Source organism: Coturnix japonica, chromosome 8, assembly GCF_054131305.1.
Source record: "Coturnix japonica strain WE chromosome 8, WE-NBRP24, whole genome shotgun sequence".
NCBI lineage: Eukaryota > Metazoa > Chordata > Aves > Galliformes > Phasianidae > Coturnix > Coturnix japonica.
Window position 1 is genome coordinate 7,434,391 of NC_140670.1, and position 15,953 is coordinate 7,450,343.

At 37.5% G+C, this 15,953-nt stretch overlaps 1 protein-coding gene across 4 annotated transcripts in view; it reads left to right on the plus strand.

Moving 5' to 3' along the window:
- The window catches only part of BICC1 (BicC family RNA binding protein 1), a 91,913-nt gene that overhangs the window by 22,753 nt on the left and 53,207 nt on the right, over positions 1-15,953 (plus strand). For 2 of the 4 annotated variants that reach the window (XM_085553928.1, XM_085553926.1), the window contains exons 1-2: positions 8,121-8,184; positions 8,686-8,732. In XM_085553928.1, coding sequence (XP_085410054.1) covers positions 8,136-8,184; positions 8,686-8,732 — 96 coding nt within the window. In that variant the 5' untranslated portion in view covers positions 8,121-8,135. Of the gene's footprint in view, positions 1-8,120; positions 8,185-8,685; positions 8,733-15,953 lie in introns of those variants that run through there. The other 2 variants (XM_015866001.3, XM_085553927.1) reach the window with 1 other exon arrangement.

The window sequence follows — 15,953 nt, forward strand, 5'->3', positions numbered from 1 at the left end:
AAATCTGATAGTAATACGGGAATCTCTGGGTGAAATATTATGAAAAGACTAAGCTGCTCTTCAAAAGAAACATCTTGACAAAGCAAATAAAAATAGAGCTTGCATATGCTGAAGATGTTCTTTGACTTTATGGCCAATACTAGAATATTGCTTTTTAAGTCCCAGTGTTAAGACCGGAGATAATTAAAATGACCATTTTTAAGTTTAATTTGTAAATACTTAGAGTAATGGGACAACTGTTCCTTTTCTTTCATAAAATATCTAGTTTGTATTATGGATGCCAGTTCTCTGAGATATTCTGTATTGAATTCATTCCTGCTTTGAACTCTCATCTCCTTACCTACAGCCTGGCAGCAAGCTTTGCTTTCTGTGTGTGCAGGACTTGAAAAGCAATCTTGAGTAGCTTGAGATTTCTTAGACTTTAAGAAAATTCTTAGGGTTTCTATTTTTATGTAGAATTCTGTTGAACTTTAATTAGCTAAGGAATTTCAGATGAGCCCTCAACTGTTCCCAGAAGCAGGCCAGATGACTTAATCTGTTATTGAAATTGGAGTAAATGAAAGATTCTTAATAGCTCTTCTACATCATGTAGATACAATGCAGCTGTCAGTCTCCCTGGTGTAGTATGTTAACTCTTCCAAACCACCATGCAGATAAAAGAATGACTCATCATGATAAATACCGTAATTCGACCATCAAATAATTCACAAGTTTTTTTAAAGTGTGGAATACATAGCAACTCTCCTTGGTTTTCTGCTTATGGTTTAAACAACTAAGTATAACTAGAGTGAAGAGCCTTTGGTTGCAGTCTAGCTTTTGACTAGATGAGTGAGATTGGGAAGGTGAGGATGGGCTCTGAAAAAGCTAGCATTGAACTAATGCTAACCAAAGTTTGTGCATTAAGAAGGGGAAGCTGAAAACTTGAGTTGGCATGTCTGCTATAGGCAGCAACTGGAGTCCTTGAATGCCTCTGACAAGTGATATAGGAGGCTTTCAGCAATTACCTACCTGATATGCTGAAGCAGAGAGTAGAAGACATTGCACAGTGACTTCTACAGTGCTACTTCACTACTATTCACTTCTGCGTTCTTTTTCCTCTGCCTCTTCCTGACCCATGTTTTTAATTGTAATGTAGCAATTATGATCAAGCTGCTGGGCAAAGAATTTCTGCATGCAAGGGAAGAGAAGCAATGTATTAGTTATGGGTTTCTTGGGTTTAAATAGTGAAGAATCCACGCTAAGAGAGCTAATAGAGCAGTTTCAATCAGGTAATACATTACTGACAGCTGCTTGGTTTTCCTGGCTGATTTCTTATGAGTAGCTGGCAGACAGTAGAGCACTCACTTCCTATCTTTGAAGTCTGAAATTCTGGACCGTAAAGTCTTCTGTGCTCCTTGTCTCATAAGAAAGCATCCTGTGCTTCAGTAGATGAGCCAGACCAATTTGCCTTCTGAAGGAGAGATCCCCAATGTGGAAAAGAGGTCTCAGGGCAACCCCAGCTTCACAGCTAGCTTGCATTCTGATGTGATGATAGAAATGCACAGATAAGCATACTTTCTCTATGCAGAGACTTGGCAGAAAATGTTTTCCCTAGAGATAAATTTGTTCTACAGAATGAGAAAAATCTGTTGGTATATATCTAAAATTTATAGCTGTTGGTTCTGGATGAACTTCATAGCTATGCAATTCTAAAAGTATTGATGCCAGTGAGAGAAAATTGACAAGGCAATAGCTTGTAGCATTAACTCTGTTTTTCTTGATGCTGCTAGCCATCACATCCATCAGGTCCCTAAAGAAGCTAGAAGTAAATTTCTGGAATATTAGTTAAAAACCATCTTGGTCATTTGAGCGTATATGGCATTCTTTCTTGGCAATGTATGAAGTGACAGTAAGCTTAATTTGTTTGTTCTTTTCTTGACATTTTTTTTTCCCCCTTATTTATTGCATATAACAGATGGAGGGAACTTTGCATTTTAGTTGTGGGATGGTTTCACTTAATTTCCAGAAGCCTTATTTTATTCTAGCGTGAGGAAAAAGATTATTGAAAAATTGCTGTAGTAATTGACTATTTATGTAGTTTACATGATAGATAGTCTTCAAAATTTTATATGTGAAAATAAATGGAGACTTGAGGGCTGAATGAAAAATATGAACTTGTCTCTGTGCATTCAGGAAAGGCCTCAATTCAAGAAATCTTACGCAGCTAGGTATTAGCCGTAGGTGATGCACTTCCACAGTGCTCAGAAAATGCTGCATTTTAACAACAGTGTAAAAGCAGCGTTTGTTCAGAGGCCACTTTTTTTTTCTCTGCATTAGTTATGTCTGTCACAAGTTCTAGCACATCTGGCTTTTTCACTAATAGCTTCATAGCTTGTGTATTAAATTCGTTCCAAGAGGAGATACAGTGGAACCTACCCAAAAACATCCAGTTATTTAACAGAGACTGTTTTTTGTCCTTTACTGAGAATGCTAAAATTGTTCCAGTTCTCTGTAGGCTGCTCAACTAGAGAAAGAAACTTCCTGTGTAAAATTTGTGTTGTGGATATCTTTTTGTTTGGTTTTCAATTGTTTTTCCTCTTAAATTACGTATTAATGAAAGATGATAGTTGTATTTTTATCTACAGTCCTGGAATCGTTTCATCACACAATATGTAGACATTGGTTAATTAAGTACTATTACAGATATTTTGTAGTTCCTCACTTGGCAAGTTTGTCAGCATGAGATATGGACAGGTGCATTTTTTGGCTAGCTTTTTTAGTTGTGACTACCAATAACTTCTTGAGTACTGTGCGTTGTGTTCTATCCATTACCCTTCTTTCTGATACTTCCAGTTGACTTTGTGATGTACTCTACCTGGTCTGCAGTGAGCATCCTCAAGAACTACAGGTTGCCTTAGCAGTGAACCTAATGAAACCTGAAAGTAGAATCACTTGGTTGATTGGTTTGCTTTTCTCTGCTTAGTGACTCTGGAATGCTGACAAAGCTCATAGAAATCCTAAAATACCAGAATGTTTGAGCTACAAAATATTTAATGGTACTATAAAATCAGTGTTGTTTTTTTTTTCCCTTTGTTGCTGGTGACTTTTGTTTTTTTATCCTACACTGTGAGAAGCTCACACTTCATGTGAACACAAGGTTAATTCTGGTGCAGAGTGAATATTTCTTGACTAAGTAGATTCAAGACTAGACACAGAAAACTGAAGCTACCTCGCATTGAGATGAATATGTAGCTGAAATACTGTTGAAAGGCCAATACAATAATAGAATTAAAGGTTGTTATGCAAATGGGTTGCTTATTTAAGCTTTCCTACATTCTTTTGCCAGCCGCTTTCATTTTGTCTCATCAGCTTTTACTCTAACTTCTTTGTAAGCTGGAAACTGGAAGTGGGACTAGCTTTATAATTAGAAGAGAAATGGTAACTTACTTAAGATATCAACAAATTCAACTGGAGGTCATATTATTTAAATAGTGTATGCCCTTTTTTGTTACTGGTGGCTCATTTGAAGCAATTTGGTTTAACTCAGTGGTCTATATGGAATTCTTAATCTTGGCTTGATGTGTGCAAGCTTTCAGAGTGTGTATGGTTATAGTCTGTGCACAAAAAAACCCATCATCTTTTTGTGTTGGTTTCTGATTCAAGCATAACTGTGATGATTTGCTTGGTACCTTCTGAGGAAAAAGCTCTGGCTTTGGCTTTAGTCTATTTCTGACAATGAGCATTCAATTCTTGAAAACAAAAACAACCAAGTCAGCATTGGGTCAACGCTTCTTTTTTTAACATTGAAAAAAGTTAACTGACTAATATGAGGAAAATAACAGGTTTTAGATGTTCTTTGTGATTTAGTTAGATAATTTTTTGTTTTTATTACTGCATAAAGTGTATTATTCTACAGTTGGACAAAATCACGTTAAGTTGGTTTGTCTTGTTGAAACTCAAATATGTTTAGCTCTTTTTTTTAAAATGAATTTTCTGATGCAAGGAATAATTTTGTTTCATAGCTGAAACCCCGAGACAAGAACACGCAATCAGATTCTTTGATAAGTGAAGGGAAAGGAAGAAACTGTGATAGTAACCAGCTTAAATTAAAATGCACAAGTATTTTTTGTTGCTTTTCAATACCAATTTCAAGAGCTTAGAGAATGAGGCACAAAGCTGATTTGTGAGATCAATTTGCAGTAATGGCTTCTTTAAACCAAACTTGACTGAATTCAAGTACCTTTGATTCGGTTCCTGTAAAATGTGGTCTACTTTGTAAGCTGTTCTTTTCATGATTAAAAGAACATTTAAAATAAATGTTAAAATTCACTGGTCTGTGTCAGCTTAAATTACGATGTGGCTTTTTTCTGATTTGGTGATTAAGTAGACAAGCAATGCACTTAATGGGTACAATAATAGTTAACACCTGTTTCAACTGTTCCATATTTGTATTGGATGGGACCTTGGCAATCCAGTATATCTTGAAAAGTGAAAACCTGATATAAAATATTTCATGGTATGGAAGAAATTATAATAAACAGAGTATAGCTTAAAATATAAAATGCCTATTATGCACTTTTATTTAGTCTTTCCTTGTATTTCTGAAGCCAATGTTATCGTTTTATGTAAAAATAATCCTAGTTTTTGTGAAGGTCAGTTAAGTAATTATTGAATACGAGGAAGTAAATTTTGTTTCCAAGAAACCAAAACTTGCTGAGTAGGAAAGGCTGGTGAAGATGAAAGCTTTGTTGGCCTGGAGTCAGTGCATGGTGTTAATTAACATTCTGCTTGACGTGGCAGAATGGTAAGTGATGTGGTCAAGCTCACTTTGGGGATGGGGCCACTGACAGAAGGGTGTTGACCACATGTGGAATTTGAGAGCTCACCTGGATATGTTGTCTAAGCACGGATCCTTTTCTGTTTCTCAGTATAGATGCTGATGACTCTTTGTTGTGCTCGACATGTAGTTGAGTTCGAGGAGTGCTGTCTGACATGGTAGGGCTTCTGCTGTGAAACATACCGTTACAAAACAAAAGAACTGCGCTTTTAATATGTATGCCATATTTGTGATATCTGTTTTTTGAGGAAGTGTTGGCTTCGTATTAACACTGCACTTAATATTATTAAATGAACTAAAATAATCTGCCGGGATATGAACGTCAGCTGAGAGCTTCTCAATATGATGTTACAAAGACAAGATTTGTTTTGGAAGTCAGGGTTAATTCTCAAGATTTGTTTAGAAAAAAAGGTTGAGCTTAGGATGCAGTGACCTTTCAGGCCTTTTCCCCTAAACACAAATTAGCGCTTGCTTTTATCTCAGTTTGTCTGACTGAGGTCAATCTCAACAGCTTGCTGAGTTGCAGCTCATTGTAGCAAATGCTGCACAGTTTGGAACCCATTTTCGATGACTTAGGCGTAAAATGTAAAATTTTGGGGAATAGTTTTGGGGTTCATTTCCCTGCCGAAGATGCTGAGCTGGTGGTGTTTGAACAGAATCTGTTTAGTTGTTTTAATTAAGAAAGAAATGGTAACTTTTCCCTTGTGTTTGGCAACTGTTGCCATTTTTAGAAGCAACAAATCCTCTGCCTCTTTTACCATTGCAAAGCCTTTCTCTCCAAAGGCTTCACTATGTTAGAAGCTATCAATGCTAAATTTTATTCTGTGAATATATGTGTGTATGTATATGTATACATGTATATTTCATTTGGAAGTTAACATACATTAAATGTATGCAATATATAAACAATGGTATGTTTTTGGGTTTTCAAGTGTAATTTCTCCTCCTTAGGAGATGGAGTAACCACACAGTATAAGAACATTATCGTTACCAGAAGTTCAATGAGAATGGCTGAAGGAGAACTAAGTGGAAAATAGCTAACCTAGTGATAAACATGATGTTCTGCCTTGTGTGGATTATCTGACTTATTCTCTTAGCTTTAACTGTAGAATAGGAAAATATCATTTCAAGCCTAACTCAATGTTTTAAGCTGTGATTGAGTGTTGTTTTTCGTTCAGTGCTGATCAGAGATGGCAGTTGTTAGGCCACCTTAATATTCAGCAACTATTTTATACAAAATAAAGTGAGCCCAGACATAATGGGCACATAGGAAATCCTGAAATAAAGTAAAGCAGTTATAATAAAGCCATTGGAAAACTTTAAAATGACTAAAATTGTAAATGCTGTTTGCACTAACTTCATTAGGACACTCCCATCCCCTCCTTTCCCTTCCTTGTCCGTGCTTCTTGGGATCCATGTGATGTGTCATACATTTGCTGGTCGGGTCAAGCTGTAAATCAGGTCACCAGAATGATTCAGATTAAAAACAAACCTACAATAAGGAACTTGGAATTTGCACTGTCAGCATTCTCCTTAAATGCCTTGCAGAGCATCGCTGCCGTTATCTAAGCCATCTCTTGTTTGTATTCAGTTTAGAAATCATGTATTTGCAGCTGAAACAAAATCTGCCTATTCTCAAAGCTACAACTTCAGCTTCCCATCTGTCATCTTCTCATCTACAGTTTGTCTTCTGGACCCTCTGATTAAAAGCACATTGGGCCCATGTATCATTTGAAATAGCGTTGTGGTACTTGCCTCCCTAAAATTTTTCAAAGCTTTTCCCGAGTCAGTGAAAGATGTGTAAAAAAACAACATGCATCTATGAAGTGGCTGCTGTCTAAAGTTAGTTTTTGTTTGCAATTTTTTTGCTGAAGCTTCCAGCAGTGTACTCTGCTGTCACAGGCAGTGTGGGTTTGGTGGATGAGGAGAGCACTGCTCTTTCCTCAGGTTGTTAAGCTGGGATTTACTCTGCAGCAGGGTGAATGTTTCACTCGGTTCCTCTGCTTTGACTCTGAATGAAAGAACGCAAACTTACATATTGAATTGCATAGAGATTTGTGGTCTAGGATTAGTCTGTGGTATTTAGGTGTTAGTGATGCTTCTTGAGAAGCTCTCAATTATAGTAGCACTGATTCTTCTGGGATAGGAGCAGTGATCTGATGCTATTACCTTGTATCTTCAATGGCTTTTGCTCTGTCTGGAATTGCTTGTGTCACTGAAAGAGCAGAGAGAGCCAAGTAGCTGGAACAGCTGTGAAGGTGGGTGGTGGGGCTAACTGGCCATCTGTTCTGTGTGTGAGACATGGAGTAAATTCCCCAAAGACCATGACTGTCTTCAGCCATCCAGGTTTCCAATCAGGAAACTTGTTTTTACATCTCTTTTGTTTCCTTCACTCGGTATTTCATTTGGAGGTTTTCCTTTTTGGGGAGAAGAGTCAATTATCTTTCTCCTAATTATTTTGCTACTGAAAGACCTACTGTGTTTTGGTTGCTGTGTCTCAAGTTGCAACACAGATAAGCTACAACATATGTTATATGCAAACAGTTGTAGCATTTAAGAGCAATCCCCTTACATCACCCTTGAGTACAGCGAGAGCTTTAAATTAATGTGGGAATGAATCTGGGCCCTAATCCCTGTTTTGTTCTTGAAACCACTAAGTTGCATCTTTGTTTCTTCTATGCTTGCAAGTCCTGTTTTGAAATGATGCTACTGTTGCTATTCCTCCCAAAAAACTCTTTCCCCCCCCCCCCACCTCACGCTTTTGGAAAAATATTCTTCAAGCTGCATACTTTGTTTACTGCCTATGGATATTTATGTTAGTGGTTGCTTGCTCTTTGAAAAGTTATTGTTGCCTTTTCTGTTAATGTGAATGTCCCGGTGTGGCCTCAAGAGTGCAGGGCACAGTGTGCTTGCACTCACCTGTGCCCATGTCCCTTTTATCTGCTCTTCATCATAGAAGCTCAAGATCTAGAACCTCTAGATCTGACTTCTTGCATAGCACAATTTGACACAGCTAGAACCGTGCTAGGCAAGAGGAAGAGGGTGGTGTTCTCCCTTCTTGACAAGCTCATATCTGCTAGTTGCTGATACCAGCAGCCCCATTCAGTGCGCCTTCTAGCTGCAGGTTACTTTTCTTGAATGCCCTTTCTGTATTCAAAACTGCTAATGCTTCTGGTCTTTATGTTGGGCCATTCCTGGGATCTAGGGCTGCTTTCAACTTTTTACCTGTGTTGACTGTAGCAGCTCAGAAGTGCTGTTTGTCTAAAGGAGTACTGCAAAAAATTCACTTCCTGACAAGCAAATACAACAGCATGAAAGCATGCTTGGATTTCTGAGGTGCTTTGTCAACCTCAGTAAACCAAAGAGCAGTGAGTATTGCATCAAGTTGCTTTATTTCACTTCAATACTAAGAAAAAGTTATTAGTAGAATAGAGGTACTTACTAACCTGATTCAGACTTAATTCACTGCTTAGTCTTGTTTTGGTTCTGATTCTTAATCTTTATTTAGTGAATGCTGTGCCCTTCCAGCTTTCTCTTTACATCTTAATAGAATTCGTGGCAAAGCACGCGGTGTAAATAAATCATTGGACTGAGGTGATCATAGATCTAAGTTTTAGTTACGAAGTATATATGTATAGTAGCTCTATTATGCAAATAAACATGTGCTTGGAACCGATCCTTTGCAAATGACTCACGAGATGTTGTTCCAAGTGTTAGTCAGTTGTTGATAAATGTCTATTGCATAAGAAAAAACTTACCCAGAGTTATAATTTCACAGTAATGTGGGCTCATTGATGGGTTTTTTTATATGTAGACTTAGAAATTTTCTCCCAGGTATTTTGTAACCAGATGTCATTTTTGTTTTCCAGCTGCTGCTGAGGGCAAAGGGAAAAGTGGGGAAGACTTTTTTCAGAAGGTAAGAAAGTTGCTGTAATTCTGTAATAACGACTGACTAGACAAACAGTGCTGGTTGTTCATTCACAATTTATACTAGTGAGACTGTGCAGTTTGAACTGTGTGATCAAATCCATTTTTCAGTGATGCTGTTTAATGCCTATTAACCGTCAGCTGTACGTGGACAATAATGACAAGTACGATCTTTGGTGTATTCTACTGTAATTCACTTAGAAGCTTAAATCTTCTTTAATTGGAAGTTTCAAACGATGCATTTTGGAAGTACTCCCCCTAATAGCAGAGGGTTCACCAGAAAGATGGTGAGGTGGTCTTAATGTTTTTGTCTGTGGATAAACACTACATCCTGTTATTGGAGAACTGACATAAAACTTATTGTGCTATCATTGAAAGCATAAATATTTGGTTGAGAAATGCATAGTCCTTTTAAGAAAGAAATGCACAATCCACACAGTGTTTCAATAAAGTTTGTGGTTAGGCAGTGGCACGGAAGGACTGGAAAAAAATAGTCCCACAGCAGCTCAACTACAAAGAGAAACACGAGCAAGAATAATGGCTTTGAAATTGCTTTCTACAAAGCAACGTGGTTTTTTTAATGAATAATGTGTAAATTATTATTTATGAGTTGATGAAGATGCTGCATGTAGTATGCAAACAAAAATGAGCTGTTGTATGGTTTTTTGTACTCCAGAGAAGACAATGTAAACCTTCAGACTGTATCCTGAAATGCCTTGAAACTCTTTTGATTAGCTGTCTTTTAAATGAGTAGCTGCCCTTATTTTCTGTATTTTGTTCGTATTTAGAGGTCATACTTTTAGAAGATATGTTTTTAAATGCTAAAGAACACTTTATCCTGTGTGAGATCAGCAGATGCCCTGATTAAGGCTGGAGGGGGAGGAGTGTGGATAATGGCACAATATCTATTTTATTAAGTATTAAATGGGATTCTTAGATGACATTAGACTACACTGGGATTGACAAACGAGTTACTTTTCTGAATGTGTTGCTTTATTTTTCAATGTTAGTGTGCACAGATCGGGGGGGCATGTCAAGAATTCATCCTTAGAATGTAATTAAAATATGTGGGTTTTTTATAACTTGATGCAATGAAGCTGAGCCTTAGTAGCAAATAATTAGTTCTACACATGATTTTATGGTACAATATTTTCTCACCCATATGTAACGTTGCTCATAATTCTTACAGCTGAATATTTCCTCTGTGGAGTTGAATGACTTGCATGTTTGATGTGTTTGGATACTTGATTATCTACTGTAGGTATAACCTACCTTAGAATTACGCATTATTTGTTTTGCAAGAAATCCAGTTTTGAATTTAATAGGAAAATAAGTGTCCTTTGTGAATAAGAATGTATTGCTTAGATGACACAATATCAATATTGCTGTTTTGGTCTTAATGTATTGTCATAAGCTTGTGTAGTTATTATTCAGGCACAGTACAGATGTAGCAACAGGCTAAAAATGCTTCACTTTAAGGCTCTTCTTCTTAATGTCTCAGCAACTCCATAGTTTAACATTCATCAGTGAGTCTTCTGTGTACATACATGTGATACTACAGCTAATAAAAACAGATGGAAGCTATCTTCACAAGTTTTCTTTCTGTTAAAAAAAAAAGATCTTTGGACAGTGTCTCACGGCTTACTCACCGTCTCTGTCTGTGCAATTTCCTTTAATCGGGGTTACGGTTTTTTCCTTTCTCTCGTGTGAAATGAATAAGGCAGTTTCTGGAGGTAAAATGAAGACTTCTGATGTGCTCCAGGTTGTGCAGTGAGGAAAAGTGACTTGAAACGTTGGTAACACACAGGAAACTAAGGGAGCAAAATACTTTCAGAAACTTAGTAGGAATTTGAAGGTGTATTGAATACGTCTTTAAATGGTTTTAAATGGGCCTCTCTTCAGGGCTGTGTTATCAGATGTGGGAGTTGATTGGTGAGGGTAAGAGTGCTGCTTAAGAGTGACATCAAGATTTGAGGGTGTAATTTGCATAAATGCTGCTGTGCATTAACTCTTCAGACAGTACAAATGTCTTCTGAGGAACAAGTGTGTTGTGCTTACTGTGGGTTGAAAGGAGTGGGCTGGGTGTGAGTTTTCATGTGAGTGCTTCAGTGACAGGGCAAAGGTTCAGAAGGTGATTCAGTTTGAAAGAGGCAGACAAAAAGAGAAGAGAGGAGGTCAGAACTGGAGGCAGTAAGGCAGTGCTGATTGCTCGCAGATGCCTGGCTTGGTGGCTGGGCCATGAGAGACAGCTCAGCTGGTGTAAGCTAGACATCAGGAGGAACAGAAGTTACTCATGCTCCCTGAGCTGGGCTTGAAGTCAGAACTCATGTAGGATTATTAACACAAGTTTTGTGGTGTTAAGTCTTTTACTGATCTTGCAACATGACTGAGCAGCATTGCTGCCATTAATTTTTGTAATAAGGTAGGCTTTAGTGGATGTGAACTGTTCCTATCAACTTCTAAAGCTAAACGCTTAATAACAGTTCAAATATTGAGGTGCAATATTTCACTGAGCTTATTAGCAGAACTGAGTATGTTTTCTGCTGATGGAACTGCAGAATTTGCCCTTGTTCCCATCAATTTCTGCATGGGTCAAATATGGCTGTTGTTTCTGCTGTATTGTGGGGAAGATGCTGATGAAATACAACTTCCTCTTCTATGGAATGAAATATGAAAGAGGGAAAGTAGATGAGCATGTTCCTGTAGTGTTACTTAATAATAATCTGAGGACTTTGTGCTTCTGATATCTTTAAGTTTTACTACTGCTTCAGAGTTGGGGTGGGGGAAGCCCTAACGTAATCTAATAGATTTTTCACAACCTCTGGCAGCTGCTAACTACTTAAGAAGAAATTAACAAATGATAGTTTTTCTCTCCAGATCACTCTGGTTTGTGGTTCCATGACGGGTAATATTAGTTCAGTGTGGATTGGTGGGCTGCTGCTATTATGTAAAACAGCTAATGTCAAAGATTGCTGCAGGCCTTGCTCTTTCTGTTATTGAATTTTTTCAGTGAGTAATATTTACCATAGAATTATTACATATTCTTAATCCGAAGCCCATTTGCAGTTGATGGCAGAATTTTTCCATTGAGTTCCATAACATCTGGTTCACGCCTCGTATGCAGCAAGGCACTTCCCAGACAAAGCCAGTACATTGTTCCAGGGAACATATAATTTATGTAGCACTATAGATGTGCATGGCACTTTCATGTAAAACGTAAGAAGGTGATGGGTCTCTGCCTTAAGGAGTTTGTAATCCAAAACAGATGAGGGTTGGCTGTATGGACGAAGGGGAATTTAATACATCATTTCTGCTTGCTTTTTGTTCTAGCCTCCTTGTCTTGCCTTTATCTTTTATTAATATTTGGAAGTCTTAGTGCTAAATGATAACCTCTCACTCTGAAATTCCTCAGTGCATCAGGAGATACATACGTAGAACTTGAACCTCAGGACTAATGGGAGAATGCTGGGATTTAGTTGATTGGAGTTCTTAGGCTAATATGGGGCTTTGTGTTCAGGAGAGGCTCTGGGAATGTGCTCGTGGGGTTCAGCCCAAGTGCTTAACTGTAGGGCAGATGTAAGCTCCTCACTGCAACATGGTCCAGTGTCTAAAGGAAGGCTAGGGTGTTCTTTACTCATTTTCTTCATTAAATGTGTAGAACATTTGAATGTACTGCAGCTGTTTTAGAAACATTGGTCAATGAAACTATCTTTTAAAGCTAGCTACTTCTGTGGGATAAAAATCAGAAACACAGTACAATAAACGATGACATGGAAAAAAACTGCAAATAGATATACCTAATTGCATCTTTCATCTCTTCTTGGTCATATTCAAGTTATCATTTGCATTAGTTAATGAATGTACGTTACTTTTAGCTTAGGATGCTCTTGTAGCAGAGGCAGTAAAGAAACATCATCTTAAATGAATTGAACTTGAGGCTATTTTATTCTACAAAATCCTTTATTTTCACTTGTTTATTCTTTGAAGAGCATTTTTTGAGTTGATGTTAGGCAGACGTTCACTTTTGCCAAATGCATGTGTGAATATAGTGATGAGGTTATTGTATATGTGGATACTTTAAGTGCATATTCCTACAGATAAATAGAACCCAAGATGTCATTGTCTGCTGTAGGTCACCCTGGAAATAGGTCAGTGTTACTTCTTAATCTTTGGTCATGAAATGTGTAGGTAAAGCTTTAAATGTGGTTGGCTTTAGGGTGCTTTCAGACGTAAGTATTAATCATTGACCTGAAACTAAGATGTCCCAGACCGATTACAATCGTCGTTGAGCAGTAACTTTTGAAGGGGTTTGCCTGCTCTTCATCCATGACTTCTCTGCAACTTTGTATTTGTAATTAATGTTTCCCTAAGGCTATATTCTGATTTCTGATGGCCCTTGTGCAGCTACTGGCTTGTGGGTTTCTTCCAGTGCTATGTATTTTGTACGTGAGACATATTGAATTCATGCTTTAATTATACATCATAATTATTGTGGGATTTGTCTATATTTCAACTGCAAGAACCAGGAGTAGCTGTGATTTGCAGATACTGGTTCCACACCTTCAATTTTTTATCTGTGTAGAAATCAATCCATGTATCTCCATTAGCATTAAAATATATGTAGATTTTTGGCTCAGAACGTGTGACAGGGGTTTGTGAAGGCCATGCAGTTTTGGTACTTGCTTCAAACAGCCGTCTGTGTCAGTCTGTGGTGCCATGAGCTTCTGATTTGTTTTGCTTCCTCTCAGCTTACCAGGAAGAGGGAGAGACTGCTCCAAGATCTTGGTATGGATGCAAGAGTCTAAAGGATGTCAGTAGTTAATAATGGGAGTGATTTTGAGAGTTACCCTGCAGTGTGAAAATGCTGTCTGATGGGTCTATTTCTTAGGGCTTTCACATGTGATGGTCACTTCGTTGACTGTGCCTGCTGATCCTGTTGTGCTTAACTCCTTCTGTCAGGAGAGGGCATTTTAATCCTTTTAATGGAGTGAGGAATTGCTTCATGATGTGGAGCTCAGCATGAGGACCAAACAAATCAGTTTCATTGATGTCCTCTTTTATGTAATCTTAATGTTATACTTCAGATTCTGTGCAAGTTCTCCTGCAGTTTAAAGCAACAAAAGGGAAAGTTTGTCACTACAGTCCCCACTGAGATGCTTAATTCTTTCCACTTGGAAAGTTCAGAAGATGGATTTTTGACCCTGATGCTTTTGTTCTTCCTCTGAAACTGTTGAAAGAGGAGGGGAGTAAAAATGATGCACATTGATAACATACACCGGGTTCTGGATTATATGTAGGAAGGGAACGGCCTGTTGTACTTGAGGGGAAAAGAGTTGGTTGCCAATCACTCTTCCTTCAGCATGTTGTGGGATATCACTGTGAAGCAATATTCTCAGATAAATTTTTGCTTTTTCTTCCTATTACTTGCTTAGAATTCAGGTTGTAGCACAGATACATTTATTTTGTGTTCTGAGTAAAAAAGATTATATGTAATTATATGTAAAAGATTATATGTAGTTTCAGCTGTTTATTCAAAAGAAAAACATAACCTTGGATTAATACTTCAGTAGAGGGCTAGAGAAATGTGGAAGTCAAGGAAAGGCTTAAATGCTTCTCTGTAATTAAGCACAATTGATAGATAACTTTCTTCTCTGCTGTATTTATAAGATAAATAAGCACGGAGTTCAGTTGGTGTTACTGGTGCAAAAGGTTTGTTTAGTGCTATTTTTTGATGCAGCAACAGTACTTAGCAGACTCTTGTTTTATGAATCACTTTCCCAATTCATTTTAGGTAAATTGAAGGTTTAAAAAAAAAAATGCTGTTTGAGCTTGTTCTCTTTCACTCTCTCCATTAACCTGACAGTACTTTTATCATAGTGCAAAAGGGAACGATTTTAATTTCCACAGCCATAAGCTTCTAGGCCACTTCCTCAGCTTTCTCATTAAGAGGGTCTTCATTTATCACCTGTAAGTTTAAGTTCTAAGGCTGATCTTGTTTTCAAGTGCTACCTTAACTGCCTTACTTTGCTATATGTTAAATAGCTTAAGTATTTAAGCTGATATCCATTGATCAGTACTATGACGAAATTAATACACTGCCTGATATGTTCATCTTGTTCTCTAATTTGAACTTCCCTGTCTCATCATTTTGCATGTGATTACCTTCTTGATAATTATGTGAAGAATGGATTCTTAAAAGGTCATAGAAAAATCATCTGAAGATGATGAGTTTTGTTGGAGTTAATCTGTCCTTTAAAACATCCTGCTTGCTTGTTTGTGAGAGTCTCAACGTTTGTACATGCAGACCACAAAATTATGGGTCATGAGAAGTTAAAGGAAAGCATGTTCATATTTTTGCTTAGTTTTTGGCTGGAAACTGTAGAAATGTCACTTGGAAAGAGATGTTTTTTGTTGCATTTTTATACCTGAATCTAGATTAGCTGGAAAATTTTGAAACTCTTTGACTATTTTTGGATGAGGTTGTTTTGGCTCTTAATGAAGGTAATTTTAAATTGAAATGATTTGAAAGAAAATGGACTAATTCATATGTGAAGATCAAATTCCTCTGATCCTGGAATAAATAACTCACAGTGGAATCATGAAAAAATATTTCTCTTTGCCAATATTTAACCTTAGCCATGTAGGGGATCCCAGATGATACTCTGTAAAATCATTTCAATATTTCCCTTTTCCAAGACAGGTAAAGTTGCAGGAGGACTAGCCAAGTAGTTGCACACAGATGGTTTGTAAAAACATTTGGGGTTTTTAGCTGTTGGAAAATAATACAGGAAAGCCTTTATGGCTCCTCCCCACCCTCTAAGAGTTGTGTGTTCATCTTCTTGTACCTGGAAGGCTCCTTTTCCAATTTCTTTTTTGCAGAACCTTGCACAAATGGGACTGAATCCTTGTCCTGCTTATGCGTTATCACATTGTATGTTTTCTAAGTTTCTTCCCTTGCTTCACATCCATCCATTTTTATACTGCCTCAGAGACAAGAATTATTTCAGTTGTCATGGATGTGATAGCCTGTAGTTATTCAGTTGAACTTGTTCAGAATTTGCTCAACCTGCCTTCTTTAGTGACTTGGCAGGGAGTAACTTTACCTCTAGCCTTGAGAATGCTGGAGGTAGTTCTTGTTGGAGAAGGGGTTTCTATTTATTGGTAACAAACCAAAATGGGAGTTTGCTGCCTATGTTGTCTCTGCTTACTG